This window comes from Caretta caretta, chromosome 7 (genome assembly GCF_965140235.1).
Source record: "Caretta caretta isolate rCarCar2 chromosome 7, rCarCar1.hap1, whole genome shotgun sequence".
In the NCBI taxonomy this organism is placed as follows: domain Eukaryota; kingdom Metazoa; phylum Chordata; order Testudines; family Cheloniidae; genus Caretta; species Caretta caretta.
This window is the reverse complement of record NC_134212.1, coordinates 25798998-25814533: the sequence shown is the minus strand read 5'-3', so window position 1 is coordinate 25814533 and position 15536 is coordinate 25798998. Positions and strand designations below refer to the sequence as shown.

At 40.1% G+C, this 15536-nt stretch overlaps 1 protein-coding gene across 4 annotated transcripts in view; it reads right to left on the bottom strand.

Annotated features, from left to right (window-relative positions):
• The window catches only part of ARHGEF3 (Rho guanine nucleotide exchange factor 3), a 320877-nt gene that overhangs the window by 194237 nt on the left and 111104 nt on the right, over nucleotides 1–15536 (bottom strand). The window contains exon 1 of one of the 4 annotated variants that reach the window (XM_075130322.1): nucleotides 5775–5901. The exons of the other annotated variants lie outside the window; for them this stretch is intronic. Coding sequence (XP_074986423.1) covers nucleotides 5775–5807 — 33 coding nt within the window. The 5' untranslated portion in view covers nucleotides 5808–5901. Of the gene's footprint in view, nucleotides 1–5774; nucleotides 5902–15536 lie in introns of those variants that run through there. 4 annotated transcript variants of the gene reach the window in all.

Genomic DNA, 15536 nt, shown 5'->3' with positions numbered 1-15536 from the left:
CCAAAAGATTAATCTTCTTCTATGATAAGGTTAGATGAATAATTACTAATTTAACATTTCCTGCCACAGATGGTAGGATATAACATCACAAAGCAGACTTTAGAAATTAACCACAACATGCAGCAGTGGTGTCTTATTACTCAGCTTAATGCCAGCTTGCTTTGTGGTACTAGAACAAGACTAAGGGGTCGTGTAAGAATAGCAGTTTTCCATCTTATCATATTACTTCTGTACTGGTATTCAAGTTTCTACGATGAAATCAAAGTTACAGATGCCAAAAGGAATTTTGTATTAGCTGATACAATATAAAGCTCTTAATAGCAGCTCTTTATTTGTGTGAGGGGCGGAGGGGGATGAACAGACCATGTCACGCTAATCCTATGAGCCTACCTTCCTACAATGGCTAACAAAAAGCCTAATGATTTTCCCTTTGGATGACCACCTCCCTCCATTCCAAGGTTTCTCATTGATAACTGAATAAAATCTAACAAATAGGGTTCTTTTAAAAAGAGAAAAAATAACATGTTCCCCGCTTCAAGTGAATCCAAATACAAGTGAGTCCCAGAACAGACTTCTTTGAAGCCTGCATGGACAGGACCCATCTCTTTATTCCTCCTCTTTTGTATTTTAGCGGTACTTTCATGGTTATACCAGTGAAAGTCCTGAGATTTTGAAGGCAGTCTTGAGGGCACGGGAAACCCCACAGGATCCTGAAGTAGATTTGCTCACAGCACAATGTCTCTCTGTAGGTTGAATGATGCAAAATACATGCCCACAGGTCCATAATTTTATAGGCTAATACCAGATTCTAATACAGAATGAAGAAGAGCATAAAAACAATTTACCCAATCTTCTAACCTCTAATATATCAGCTGTTTATGTAATATTGGTGCAAATAATTTGCTTAAACTCTAAACAGAGCCAAAAACCTTTACAATTTTGTAATACATTAGCTTCTGTGTATGTTTCTACTGCCCTCTACTGTTTGGAATATGCAAGACCTGATCAAGTCTCTGACACGGCAATTCTGTTCCCTGATGCAGGACCTGAAAATTTAATTTAAGTCCTACTCCTATTGATAACTAATGGAGTCTCCCCCTATGGTCCAGCAATAGATGCCAAGTATTTTTAACAGAGATTTGCAAGTTCTATTACTATCCCATATGCATGCAGTTAGCTGACCACCATGGTGTCTGTATATTGGTATGTACATGGCCAAGAACTGTTAGAGGATTCAGCTAAGAGCTACACAAGTTTTTATATCAACTACTAGAAACATACATTTATTTGTCTGTGTTTTGATTTTACCGAAAATCTAATGGATGCTATTACAGGCCCTTATGAAAACGGGATCCAACTCTCTTAGTAATTCTAAGATGGCTACCTAAAATCACAACCCTGCCAGGAAAATGGCAGCAGGAGAGAGCAGAGAGAGCATCCTGTGCCATCCAACTTTGAACGTGAAAAGTGAGATTTATTCTTTTGTCTTTGTAATGTGAGATGGATTTGAGATTTTGCCATCAAAGTAACAAAGTGAACAATGAAAATCTCATTCGCTGTGTGTAACTAACAGGAAATAGGTGTGCATATATGGGATGCTGGAAGGACAAGAAGCAGCAAAGCTTTGTTGGAGGACTGGTATTAATTCCCTTTTTATTTAGCCTTCTTCCGTCCCTTTTTGGGAAGACAAGGGAGAGTACAAATTATTAGAGTCTAACTGAGAGCTAAATACGTTTAAATCCATTTTATGGTTTGCTAATAGACTCCTCAAGCCAAATTCAGAGGTAATTGGGGACTCTAGACACTTCTGCAACACAAACAATGCTTAAGAGTTAACAACTGAGAATACATACACTCTACTGGTATCTAAGGAATTCTAAATTGGTCTTATACACCAAGGAGAGAGAAAGTGTAAATTAAAGTAGTCCCAAACATACTTAAATTTACATCTTTTGCTACTCTTTTCCCAGATAAGACCTTCTTTTAAAGCACTATGTGGATCAGATCAATTCTTTGGGTGCTGAGCTCCCAAGTAATTCAACCAGTGAATGCGCAAATAGTTGTCCCATAGCCCTGGATTCCACTGTCTCTGGAAATCTGACCTAGAAGAGGTTGCAGATTCTAGTCCTGTCTATTCAGGGAGAAGGAATTTATTATAGAGCTATGCTAGCAGGGCTCCTCGGGAAGCCAGAGGGCCCTGCACCCCAACTCCGCAGGCAGACATGACTCTCAGCCAGCCAGTAAAACAGAAGGTTTATTAGTCAATGGGAATGCAGCGTAGAACAGAGCTTGCTATTACAGACATCAGTGACTTTCAGCCAAGTCCATCTTGGGAACCCTGGGCCACATGCCCTGGATTCCCCCTCTTCCAGTCCCCCCATGCAGACTGCCAGCCTCCAGCCACCTGACCTCCGACAACCCTCTTGATGCCCCTCCTTCTTCTCTTTGTCTCGCTTCCCTGACCACAGGTATCACCTGGTTGCACTCCCCTCCTAGGTCTCAGGTTACATAGGTGCAAATAGTAGGACAGCCTCACCTGCCCTGAGGGTCTCAGCAAAAATCACACACCCAATTCCCACCACCAAAGCATTGGTGCAGTACACTGGGAAATTAAGGTACACACAGTATTAGTATAGGGCAGTAAGACTCATATGCAGCATAACAAGCTGAATAAAACCCCACTTTGTCACATCCTAGCTCTATCTCAAACAGGAAAAGTATTCAATAGTCTTGACCAGTGCTCTTCCTGTATCTACAAACTATGTCAAGTTATGTTTGTGCCCTTGATGATACCATAATCATCTTTTGCTCTATCTGGGTATCCATGAACTTTACTGGCTGCTGTTAACCATTTCTTTGAAGTTCAAGCCTGGTTCATTCAGCTAGGTCACATGGAGCAAGTCACACATGGTATTTCACATGTGACCCTTATTGGCCAAGCTTATCCCATCTGATTAAGGGGATCAGCTGAAGCCATTTCTACTTGGTTCCTGAGTAAGGGGGACTGCAGTTTAGCTGTACGCTGGAAAAGTGATGAAACAAAAAAAAATCTCTTAACTAATGAGTATGTGAGTGTGAGTGTGTGAAACTATGCCACTAGCTTTCTCCCAGTAAGAGGGATCTGAGTTATTTCATTATATAACAACTTTTACACATGGGGTTTTTTTGTTTGTTTGTTTGGTTTTTTTACTGATTCAAGAGAACCTTTTCAAGCATTGAGAATCCCCTGCAGGATTCTCATCACTAGAGAGATTGCACATGTTGCTCTACTTGCTCATCATACTAGCAGAATTTATATCAGAATTAAATAATTGCTTTAAAACTAGGCATGTATGTGAGATTCAACCAGACTTATATTTTAGGCAGCTGCAGTCATCCATTATTGGTAGAGCCCTACCAGATTCGTGGTCCATTTTGGTCAATTTCATGGTCATAGGATTTAAAAAATCATAAATTTCATGATTTCAGCTATTTAAATCTGAAATTTCACAGCGTTTTAATTGTAGGGGTCCTGACCCAAAAAGGAATGCGGGGGGGACCAGATTTCATGATGCTTCATGGCCACGAATTTGGTAATGCCCTAATTATTGGTCTAGAATTTTGCTTTGTGTCTGCTATCTTGATATTCTGCATTCAACATGGCTGTGCTGATATATTTAAAACCACAGACAGTTCCTGTAGTTAGTCTTTGATCAAACTACTTCATGTAACTTTTGTCAAAGAGTTATGTGCAAGCTATAACATTGCTACACTGAAGATACTGGTTATAACTTCCAGAAAAACAATTTAGCTTTCTCTGTAGTGACTCTCTGCAATGTCTATTCTGAATTACATTTTCTTTTTTTTCCCCCCTTGTTACAGCCAAGTTTTTCAAGGTAGGCACACAAAATTGTTCATGTAACTGCAGATACCCAATGCAATGCACAGACTGAGTAGTTATATGCATAGGGTGACCAGATAGCAACTGTGAAAAAACAGGACAAGGGGTGGGGGGGAGGGGGTAATAGGCACCTATATAAGAAAAAGTCCCAAAAAAACAGGACTGTCCCTATAAAAACGGGACATCTGGTCACCCTATTTATGCATCCACATAGGCATGACAGACAACCACAATCATACAACACTGTATACAGCATTATTAAGTGTTATATTTATTTATTTCCACAGAACTCCTAGCAATTTAATAAAATATGAAGGTTTTTACACCTGCATGTGTATTTTGTTAAATCAGCAACCATGAATGCACATAGGAGACATGATGAATGATTTTACAAGACTCTGGCAATGTGTAATCACGTAAGTGAAAGAACCCCAGCTCTTGTCTCCTACTAATAAATTTAAGGCAGGCCCTGAAAAATAGTATATTCAGTCAAAAAAACCCATATAATACTTCCAAAAGCTCAACTGTGGATTTATTCCTATGAATTAAAGTTTCAGAAAAACATAATAACATTTACTGCTAACAAAACATAGGATCCTAACTGAATAGGCATCACTTCAATATTGTTAATATTTGTATGAGAAGCCCAATCCAAACATTTCATTATCATGTAGTGTAGTTGCTTAATTATTTCTATGTTGGACCTGAAAGAGCCTTCTGAATGATTGTGTAGGGTAACTGACTCATCCTGCTTCATACTATGGACCTGATTCTGCCACCAATATACATGGATTAGTACTGTGGCTACTTCACAGAGTTCAGTGCTTGGCAACATGAGTAAGGTTGGCAGAAACAAGCCCTAAACTTCCACTACCTTCCTTGAATGTGATAGATTTTAGCATTTTTTGTTGCTGTACATTTATAATAAACAAAGAACATGTTCCCATCTAATATAATAGCCACATTGTAAAATACTAGCTGCAGTATTGCAGTTCTGCCAGCACAAATACAGACAGTGAACCCAACAGAAGGTAATTCATGTGTTCTCTATACTGCATATATATGGTAAAACATGGAGGATAAATTAAACCCATGAAGGATACATTGACAAGACCTGACGAATGATAAAGAATACCACATGCTTCAACTTTTATATAAATATTTAATGTGCAAATATCCTACCAGGAATTAAATCAGCTTTAATAAAAGCAAGACGTAAGTAATTTGAAGATAGCCTCATTTAATAAGAAGTTCTCTAGTCGTCCAAATGGAGAGATCATATTAGAGGTTCTGGAATTAGACCAATAAATTAAAGTTCGACTTTGCCCACTTCAGACTTGATCAGGCAACCCTTACTCATAAGTAGCATATAACCAAGTAGTCATATTGAAATCAATGGAAATAGTCACATGGTTAAAAGCTACCTAATGCAAGTAAGTGTAACCACTGCTCAATATGTATTATGTACCTTCCTCTGTGCTCAAATCTGGAAAGTATGAATCAGTAACAACTCTCCGCTTCAGAATCTAACTCTTTACTCACTTCAGTCCCCACTACTTGACAAAATGGTGGTCCTCACATAAGGGTTGCAGAAGCAGGCCCTTCAGTATTTTTTTTTAATCACATCTTCTCTCATTTTACAGCAGAACTACAAAAAATAAATACAATAAAAAAATCCTCTTTCTATAGGCAGTATTATAGCATGTTACATATTTATGTTTTTAAGTACATCCTTCCTTTACATAAATAAATACACTCGCTAAACAACCCCTGGGTTGCATGTCTATCTGACTTTAAATCCTGCCATGCATTTAAGTAAACAAAAATCTGTGAAATTTTTGTGCACAAAAGACAGACAGACAGACAGAGTAAAGTAGCATAGCCCCCGACATACCTGATGATGCACAAAAAAGCAACACCACACCATGAGGTACTTTGTAATTGTACTGTACTCAGATTTCAAGAGGTTTCTTAATCCTCAGTATAATAGAGTGGTCCCTTTTTCTCTTCTCCACTTTTCTGCAGGAACTCCTCAACATGCAGCCACAATGCATGACAGGAAGCAACAGCAAGCTATATATTAGAAGTCTCAGAAGTTGAGAGATGCACACCAGCCCAACAACCTATATCTTGCTGGTTTTTTGTTGGTTTGGGGTTTTTTTTTTTTTTGGTAAGTCATTCATCTTTGAATAATACTTTGCAGTTAATATATGTAAACAGGCAGAGCAGCTATTTAAGAAAAAGTGCTACCAAGTGTGAACGACACTGTTTTGTTGCTATAATCAATGTGATTAAGATAATCACTAGTAAGTTTTACTAGAATGGGCAGGACTGTTGTGGCTCTGAGGTTCCCCAGTTATAGGAATAAAGGCACAGTACATGTGGGAGAGGGATGATTGTAGACTTTTGACAATGATGTTGTGCTTTTTTTTGTCTTCCAAAATGTCTTGATTAGTGCCAAGTGTACATGCTTCAGTCACGAAAACAAAGCAGACTGTAGCTATTTATTGGGGGGCTTTTAAAATATATATATTTCATTGTAAACCTTGATTAACAAAGGTTTTGAAAGGTCCTCATGAAAGAGGCAGAGTAGTTAACTGGGAACTCCTAAGCCAGCAGAAATTGAGCAATAGCGGGCAAAGATCCTGAGAGTATAGAAGCGCTGATGAAGTGAGGCCTCAAAATAAGATTTTGAAAAAGGCCCAAGTTCTGTAGGAAAGAAACTGTGCAGGAACTTCACATGAGCTTACTTTTAGCCATTCTGAGCTCACTAGTTCTACAGAACTGAAGCTAGAAGCTTCATTCCTGCTGATCTTAGTTGACCCACAGGAATGGAACTTTGGTCAGTTCCTTTGGGAACTATACAGCCTCCACTTGACTGGAGTTTGGAAAATAGTGATTGCGCTGTATTAAGAAAACATTGTGTTATGCTATTGCTGCTTTTAATGTATCAGATAATACACCCAGGCTACCTCAGTGACACAGAATTGCAAACTGAATAGAGTCTTGAAATTTCAGACTTGTGACCCTCATCCTGCAAGATCTCCATGTGCACGTTCACCCCTCCCCCGCATTGAGATCAGTAGAAGCTCTGCTTTTGAAGGACTCATGAGATTAGGTCCCAATCTAAAGATCAGATCAGCGGACTACCTCCTTGAGAGTTTTTCCATCTGCATGCTAACAAATTTCTTCTCAGGTGGGAAGAAAGATTGTTTAAAAAACAATTCTCATCAATACATCTCCAGGCTATCCCAGCTCATGTACTATTATTTTATAAAATATTCCAGTATTTGCATAAAATTAAATGTATTATCCCTCATTAACATTTAGAACATTGTCTCATTGTCTATCATTTAAAATCACATATTCTTTAAGCATACAACAGATCAATCCCCTGAGGACTTTTTTTGCCAAGTTATCAAAACACAGCGCCTAATTTTGCTCAGTATCATTTGTATATGTATTTCTGTGGGTCAAACAACCGATTAAATGCACACATGCAATGGACATCTGCATGTAATTTATGTGAACAAATTTGGATCCACAATCCACTGATCCTGATGTTTTAATGCCTCATCAAAAGGGAGGGAAAAGATCATGTCTTCTGGAAAAACACATTTAATGTGAAATATTTTCTTGCTTTATATTCAAAGGCTAACTCAAAATCAAAAACATGAAGCTATCAGAAGTGACAGGTTTCAGAGGAACAGCCGTGTTAGTCTGTATTCGCAAAAAGAAAAGGAGTACTTGTGGCACCGTAGAGACTAACCAATTTATTTGAGCATGAGCTTTCGTGAGCTACAGCTCACTTCATCAGATGCATACTGTGGAAACTGCAGCAGACATTATATACACAGAGACCATGAACAATACTTCCTCCCACCCCACTCTCCTGCTGGTAATAGCTTATCTAAAGTGATTAACAGGTGGGCCATTTCCAGCACAAATCCAGGTTTTCTCACCCTCCAACCCCCCACACAAATTCACTCTCCTGCTGGTGATAGCCCATCCAAAGTGACAACTCTTTACATAATCAAGTCGGGCTATTTCCTGCATAAATCCAGGTTTTCTCACATCCCCCCCACCCCCATACACACACAACTCACTCTCACTCTCCTGCTGGTAATAGCTCATCTAAACTGACCACTCTCCAAGTTTAAATCCAAGTTAAACCAGAACATCTGGGGGGGGGGGGGTAGGAAAAAACAAGAGGAAACAGGCTACCTTGCATAATGACTTAGCCACTTCCAGTCTCTATTTAAGCCTAAATTAATAGTATCCAATTTGCAAATGAATTCCAATTCAGCAGTTTCTCGCTGGAGTCTGGATTTGAAGTTTTTTTGTTTTAAGATAGCGACCTTCATGTCTGTGATTGTGTGACCAGAGAGATTGAAGTGTTCTCCGACTGGTTTATGAATGTTATAATTCTTGACATCTGATTTGTGTCCATTTATTCTTTTACGTAGAGACTGTCCAGTTTGACCAATGTACATGGCAGAGGGGCATTGCTGGCACATGATGGCATATATCACATTGGTGGATGTGCAGGTGAACGAGCCTCTGATAGTGTGGCTGATGTTATTAGGCCCTGTGATGGTGTCCCCTGAATAGATATGTGGGCACAATTGGCAACGGGCTTTGTTGCAAGGATAAGTTCCTGGGTTAGTGGTTCTGTTGTGTGGTATGTGGTTGTTGGTGAGTATTTGCTTCAGGTTGCGGGGCTGTCTGTAGGCAAGGACTGGCCTGTCTTCCAAGACTTGTGAGAGTGTTGGGTCATCCTTTAGGATAGGTTGTAGATCCTTAATAATGCGTTGGAGGGGTTTTAGTTGGGGGCTGAAGGTGACGGCTAGTGGCGTTCTGTTATTTTCTTTGTTAGGCCTGTCCTGTAGTAGGTAACTTCTGGGAACTCTTCTGGCTCTATCAATCTGTTTCTTTACTTCTGCAGGTGGGTATTGTAGTTGTAAGAAAGCTTGACAGAGATCTTGTAGGTGTTTGTCTCTGTCTGAGGGGTTGGAGCAAATGCGGTTGTATCGCAGAGCTTGGCTGTAGACGATGGATCGTGTGGTGTGGTCAGGGTGAAAGCTGGAGGCATGCAGGTAGGAATAGCGGTCAGTAGGTTTCCGGTATAGGGTGGTGTTTATGTGGCCATTGTTTATTAGCACTGTAGTGTCCAGGAAGTGGATCTCTTGTGTGGACTGGACCAGGCTGAGGTTGGTGGTGGGATGGAAATTGTTGAAATCATGGTGGAATTCCTCAAGGGCTTCTTTTCCACGGGTCCAGATGATGAAGATGTCATCAATATAGCGCAAGTAGAGTAGGGGCTTTAGGGGACGAGAGCTGAGGAAGCGTTGTTCTAAGTCAGCCATAAAAATGTTGGCATACTGTGGGGCCATGCGGGTACCCATAGCAGTGCCGCTGATCTGAAGGTATACATTGTCCCCAAATGTGAAATAGTTATGGGTAAGGACAAAGTCACAAAGTTCAGCCACCAGGTTAGCCGTGACATTATCGGGGATAGTGTTCTTGACGGCTTGTAGTCCATCTTTGTGTGGAATGTTGGTGTAGAGGGCTTCTACATCCATAGTAGCCAGGATGGTGTTATCAGGAAGATCACCGATGGATTGAAGTTTCCTCAGGAAGTCAGTGGTGTCTCGAAGGTAGCTGGGAGTGCTGGTAGCGTAGGGCCTGAGGAGGGAGTCTACATAGCCAGACAATCCTGCTGTCAGGGTGCCAATGCCTGAGATGATGGGGCGCCCAGGATTTCCAGGTTTATGGATCTTGGGTAGTAGATAGAATATCCCAGGTCGGGGTTCCAGGGGTGTGTCTGTGCGGATTTGATCTTGTGCTTTTTCAGGAAGTTTCTTGAGCAAATGCTGTAGTTGCTTTTGGTAACTCTCAGTGGGATCATAGGGTAATGGCTTGTAGAAACTCGTGTTGGAGAGCTGCCGAGCAGCCTCTTGTTCATATTCCGACCTATTCATGATGACAACAGCACCTCCTTTGTCAGCCTTTTTGATTATGATGTCAGAGTTGTTTCTGAGGCTGTGGATGGCATTGCGTTCCGCATGGCTGAGGTTATGGGGCAAATGATGCTGCTCTGTGTATATAATGTCTGCTGCAGTTTCCACAGTATGCATCTGATGAAGTGAGCTGTAGCTCACGAAAGCTCATGCTCAAATAAATTGGTTAGTCTCTAAGGTGCCACAAGTACTCCTTTTCTTTTTATCAGAAGTGAGTCAGTGAACCTGTCTATAGCAGCTGAGGATCTGGATCATTATGTTCTTAAGATTTTTATATTCTGATGAATATGACTTATGGAATTTGGAGATGTTCTAAAGCATAGTAATGTTAATATCCCAACTCTACAAATGTCTAAAATAAGGATAACAGTGTGAGAACTTGGTTGTGGCTAAACATAATTAAATTTGCAGGAGTCAGATACATTGAACATGGCTGAGCAAAAGTTAAAAAGTGTTTTTAAAAGGTAGGCTCTTTGAACCATACTGTTTCTACTGATCATTTGATGAACAATAGGAAAATCATTTGACGAACAATATTTTGTTATCTCTGACAAACATCTTCTTTTACAATAAATTACTTTTAACAAGTGATATATTGCTTATTTCCCATGGCCCCCCATCTTCACTCCACTTATTTTAATTTCTTCTTATTTGCTCAGAACATCAAATACAGGCTTGTTTTTCAGAGCTTTATATACTTCTAACAGACAGGAATATCAAAAAGAATTTGAGTTGGGCAGAAAGCTCAGGACTATTAAACTTTATTTCACATTTTAAGAAGACAAAAACTGACACATATGGGTAAGAGTGCCTCAGTTAACTGTAAGACCTTGATCTTTTATCAGCTTAAATGATAGGCTTCTGCTGAATGCAGAGGAAGGAGACAGGCTGCGAAACTGCTACATTGATATCAATCAGCAAAGAAGTCATTTGAAAATGAGAATCACCGCTTCATTTTCCTTTTGACGTATAGACGGATACAAAATTGAAAGGTTAAAAAAATGCCATAGGAAGTTTTCTGACATTTAGGCCAAGACTTTCAAAAATGACTTATGATTTTAGTCACTTCAGTTTTGGAGTATCCAATTTGAAACATCTCAAAGGGGCCTTATTTCCAGGGAGTGATGTTCAGTACTTTATGAAAAATCAGGTCCCCTTGAGGTGTCTCAAGTTGGGCATCTAGAAATTGAGACACCCAAAATCACTGATCACTTTTTGTACAGCCTGACCTTAATTTTAAGAAAAATGTTTTTGAACAGACCTATATATATATATGAAGGCTAAAAGTAGGAAAAGCTTTCCACAACATCATCTGCAAAGTGGATTGTAAAGAATAATTATTTACAGAAGCATGAACTATTGTAGCATTTTGCACACTAAAACGCAAGTTACTAACTGCAAAATTTCTCTCCCCCATTACCTTCTAAAAATCTTTTGACACTGTTAATAAGAGTTCCCTCAACAGAAATCTTTAGGAACATGCAAATATTTCAAAATTTTAAGTAAATCCTCCATGTGAACTTCATCTCAGCATTTTTTTATCTTTGGGGTATAGCTTCATACATTATTGAACCAAAAGAAATACCAGTAGATTAAATTGCTTCTAGCACACAAATGAACTCTTGTGCTTGCTACACATCCCCTCAAGAATGATGCCTGATGTGTAGTCTCAGCCAGATCACAGTTACCCTGTTTGTTTCTTGAACCAATGAACTGGTGCGGGAAGAACTCTGTTCTGTGAAGTGAAGTTCTACAGTAGATCAGTGAACTGTAGATTTGCTCCCACTGAATAGTGCTGGCTAAAGATCAAACATCTTAAGGGTCTAGTGTTGCAAAATGAAAGATTATAATAAGAGGTCTAGATGCGTGCACAAATCAGTTTAACGCAGACAAAAGCAACTAAGATAGGCAGACTCCAGAAACAGGACAGAATGAGACTTTCCTGACTGCAGTCGTATGGCAAAGTAACCTTAAAACACAGTTAAATTTAATGTATTCTCCTTGTTATTTTAAATTCTTATAGTCATTACCAGCTTTTCCTTACAACAGATAGGCTGAAGTAACTACGTAAAATCAACAGAGAAGCTCATTTTAAAATATTTCTGTGATCCTCAAAAGAACAAACCTTTTAAAATTCTTATGAATATTATAGGAGTTAAATTGCAAGAAAGCTGAAGTAGGCATGCAGGCAGGGACTATAAAATCATTTCCTGGTAACACTCAGATTTCCTTATACCACTTCCTGGCGACCACAACATGTAAACACTTAACCTTGCGATATCTGTGCTCCTTTATGTACTGATATAATACAAAAAAGATGAATATATGTATATTACAAGGCCAAAGAGTAAATCTGAAATTTTGCTGCATATACAGCCAGCAGAAAATTAAAATGAGAATATGTGAGTTAGACAGTTGAATAACCTAGTTATACTATGGATTCTGGTTTTGTAGTATTATTATTATTGTATTATTATCTGAATTATATGCCAGTTCTTAAATATTTCATATGAAGTTCCAATACATGTCTTATGAAATTCAGTGTTACATTTCCAAAAGGTATTGAAAGAGTTATTCTGGATTTTTTAGCAATATAATTTTTTACATTACATGGAGCAAATCCTGCCTGAAAAACAAACAAACAAAACACATTTATAATTTCCAATGCAGTTCTGTCACAGACTGATAGTATATGTCCCGGTGTTTGTACACTGAAATTTTGTAGGATAAGCTATTGAAGCCAAAAATGCATTTGTAGAACGTAGTTAAATCTCGATTTTTCTTTAAGACACATGATGCATACTGACGTGTACACTGGCAAATTAGCTGCAGCAGCACATAAGTATATGCACATGCATATCAAAAGTTGCGAGGTCCCAATCCATCAGAAAATAGATTCCAAGACATTTGACTCAGCTCAAGGTAAGGGCACAGCAGTGAAAAATACTCCTAAAAAAGAATGCATGACTGTGTAATTGCAAATAAAGCTTTTCACCGCTACCGCCTTTCAAACAGTGAGGTTGTCCTTGGCCCAACCAATCACTGAACACTGCAGAAGAATAAAAGAAAGGAGGTTTCAGAAAGAAATATTAAACTATTATATCTTCAGTGCAAATGAAAAGTGTTGGATTAACAGTGCTGGATACTGTGAGCTCTTCTACACAGTCTCTCAGCCCGACATGGGCCAATCATCTCTAGGGATGAAAGGGTAGTTCAGCCTCCACAGCCATACAATCTTCAGCAACTCTGATTGGCAGATTCAATAAAAAGGCCAATGTGTGTCTCTTCCGATGGTGGTTTTTGTTATACAGACATTTGTCCATTGGGAATTGGATTGAAATGACCAAATTGTTTCACATAGGTACTTTTAAAACAGACTGCCTCCATTCATTAGTTTCTGAATCAATACAGGCTGACAACACAGAACAAACTGCTATTTACCTACTCTACAAAACTCAATATAAGTCATCGCTCTTGCATGTTTTCTGCAGCTAGTCAGCAAATGGCTTGCTATCTGTCAACCTGAGATCTCTGCATGTCATCAACGTCAACGAGCTCCAACAGCATCCACTTGACATTCAAGTTAGTCATTTTCCATGGGGACATCTTCCATATGTATTGCAGCAATGAAGGAAAATATGGCTTGAGTGCCCACATTTATACAAATGTGTACATGTATCAAAGAAGAAGGGAACAAAAGAACAGAATCAAATTTCAAGGGGCTAATACCACAAAAGTTTGAACTCAAGAAATCACAAATAGATAAAATCAAGATACACAAACTTATAAAGATTGCTGTCTCATCACCTGTGGAGCGAGAATTGCTGATTAGTGGAATACAGCACCAGAACATTAGTTTTCTTTTTATAAAACTAGTTAACACCAGCATTCCACAACAAATTCTCAGAAACATACTGCCCAAATAGCAGGCAAAAGTAGTTAATAGACCACTGTCATGTTTAGTTGTGTGTTGGGGCTTGGCTACACTTGCAAGTTAGAGCACATTAAATCAGCCCCAGGTGCCCTAACTCCTGAGGTGTCCACACTGGCAAGGCACTTAGAGCGCCTGAACTCTGCAGCTGGAGCGCTCCTAGTAATCCACCTCCATGAGAAGCATAAAGCTTGCTGTGACCTGGCTGAAATGCCCGGGTGTCAGTGTGGATGACGTGTTGTATTACTGTGCTGTGATTGGCCTCTGGAAATGTCCCAAAATCCCCTGAAGTCAAGTGGCCACTCTGGTCATTGTTTTGAACTTGGCTTCAGGCATGCGGATATCCCCTTTCAAAGCTCCGTTTCTGACAACCGGCATGCTTATCTGCTCCGGGACAAAGCAAACCATTACTGTGGAATGCTGCTGCTGCTGAGGCAGGGGTGTGTGTGTGTGTGAGAGTGAGAGAGAGAGGGAGGGAGGGGCGGAGGGGGTCTGCTGCTGTCTGAACTTACAAGACAGCATGCTGACACACTCTCTGCCCCCCAGAACACACTGTCTCTCCCCTCATATACACACAACACACTCCCTGTCACAGTCCACCACCACCCTCATTTGAAAAGCATGCTGCAGCCACTTGCACACTGGGATAGCTACCACAATGCACTGCTCTCTGTGGCGTTGCAAGAGCTGTTAATGTGGCTACGCCACTGCGCTTGCAGCTGACAGTGTAAACACATGGCAGCACTTTCCCTGCCTTGGTCTCTGAAGGCTGCAAGTGTAGCCAAGCCCTTAGAGAGAGACAGTGATCAAAATCCCTCTGAAGTCTTGGATACTAAACTTCTGTGTCTTAGTTTCCTCACTTGTAAAAAGATAGATACTAAACTAAACTAGAAACTAAAGAAGATACTAAACTTCTGTGTCTTAGTTTCCTCACTTGTAAAAAGAGGATAATACTTCCACAGACATACAGATATGGTGTTATTAGTCTGTAAAGAGCTTTGATTGCTTGCTATATCTATATTTTAGGCAGTCTACTGTCAGCTTGTGTACATCTGGTGCTACTCAGACTTTCCCAAACAGCAGAAGAGTGAGAGTAAAGACACTCTAGCCCAATGGTTCTCAAAGCCGGTCCGCCGCTTGTTCAGGGAAAGCCCCTGGTGGGCCGGGCCGGTTTGTTTACTTGCCACGTGCACAGGTTCAGCCAATCGTGGCTCCCACCGGCCACGGTTCACTGTTCCAGGCCAATGGGAGCTGTGGGAAGGGTGGCCAGCACATCCCTCGACCTGCGCCACTTCCCGCAGCCCCCATTGGCCTGGAGCGGCAAACCGCAGCCAGTGGGAGCCACAGTCGGCTGAACCTGTGGATGTGACAAGTAAACAAACTGGCCTGGCCTGCTAGAGGCTTTCCTTGAACAGGAGGCGGACCGGCTTTGAGAACCACTATTCTAGCCTGTTCCACTGGAGCTATTCAGAACCCTGCAGCAAAGTGCAGAAACTGAAAAGAATCATGTCTATTTCAGGTTTCAGAGTAGCAGCTGTGTTAGTCTGTATCTGGAAAAAAAAAAAAAAAAAAACAGAAGTACTTGTGGCACTAACAAATTTATTAGAGTGTAAGCTTTCGTGGGCTACAGCCCACTTCATCGGATGCACTGAATGGAACATATAATAAGAAGATATATGTATATATATATATACATACAGAGAAG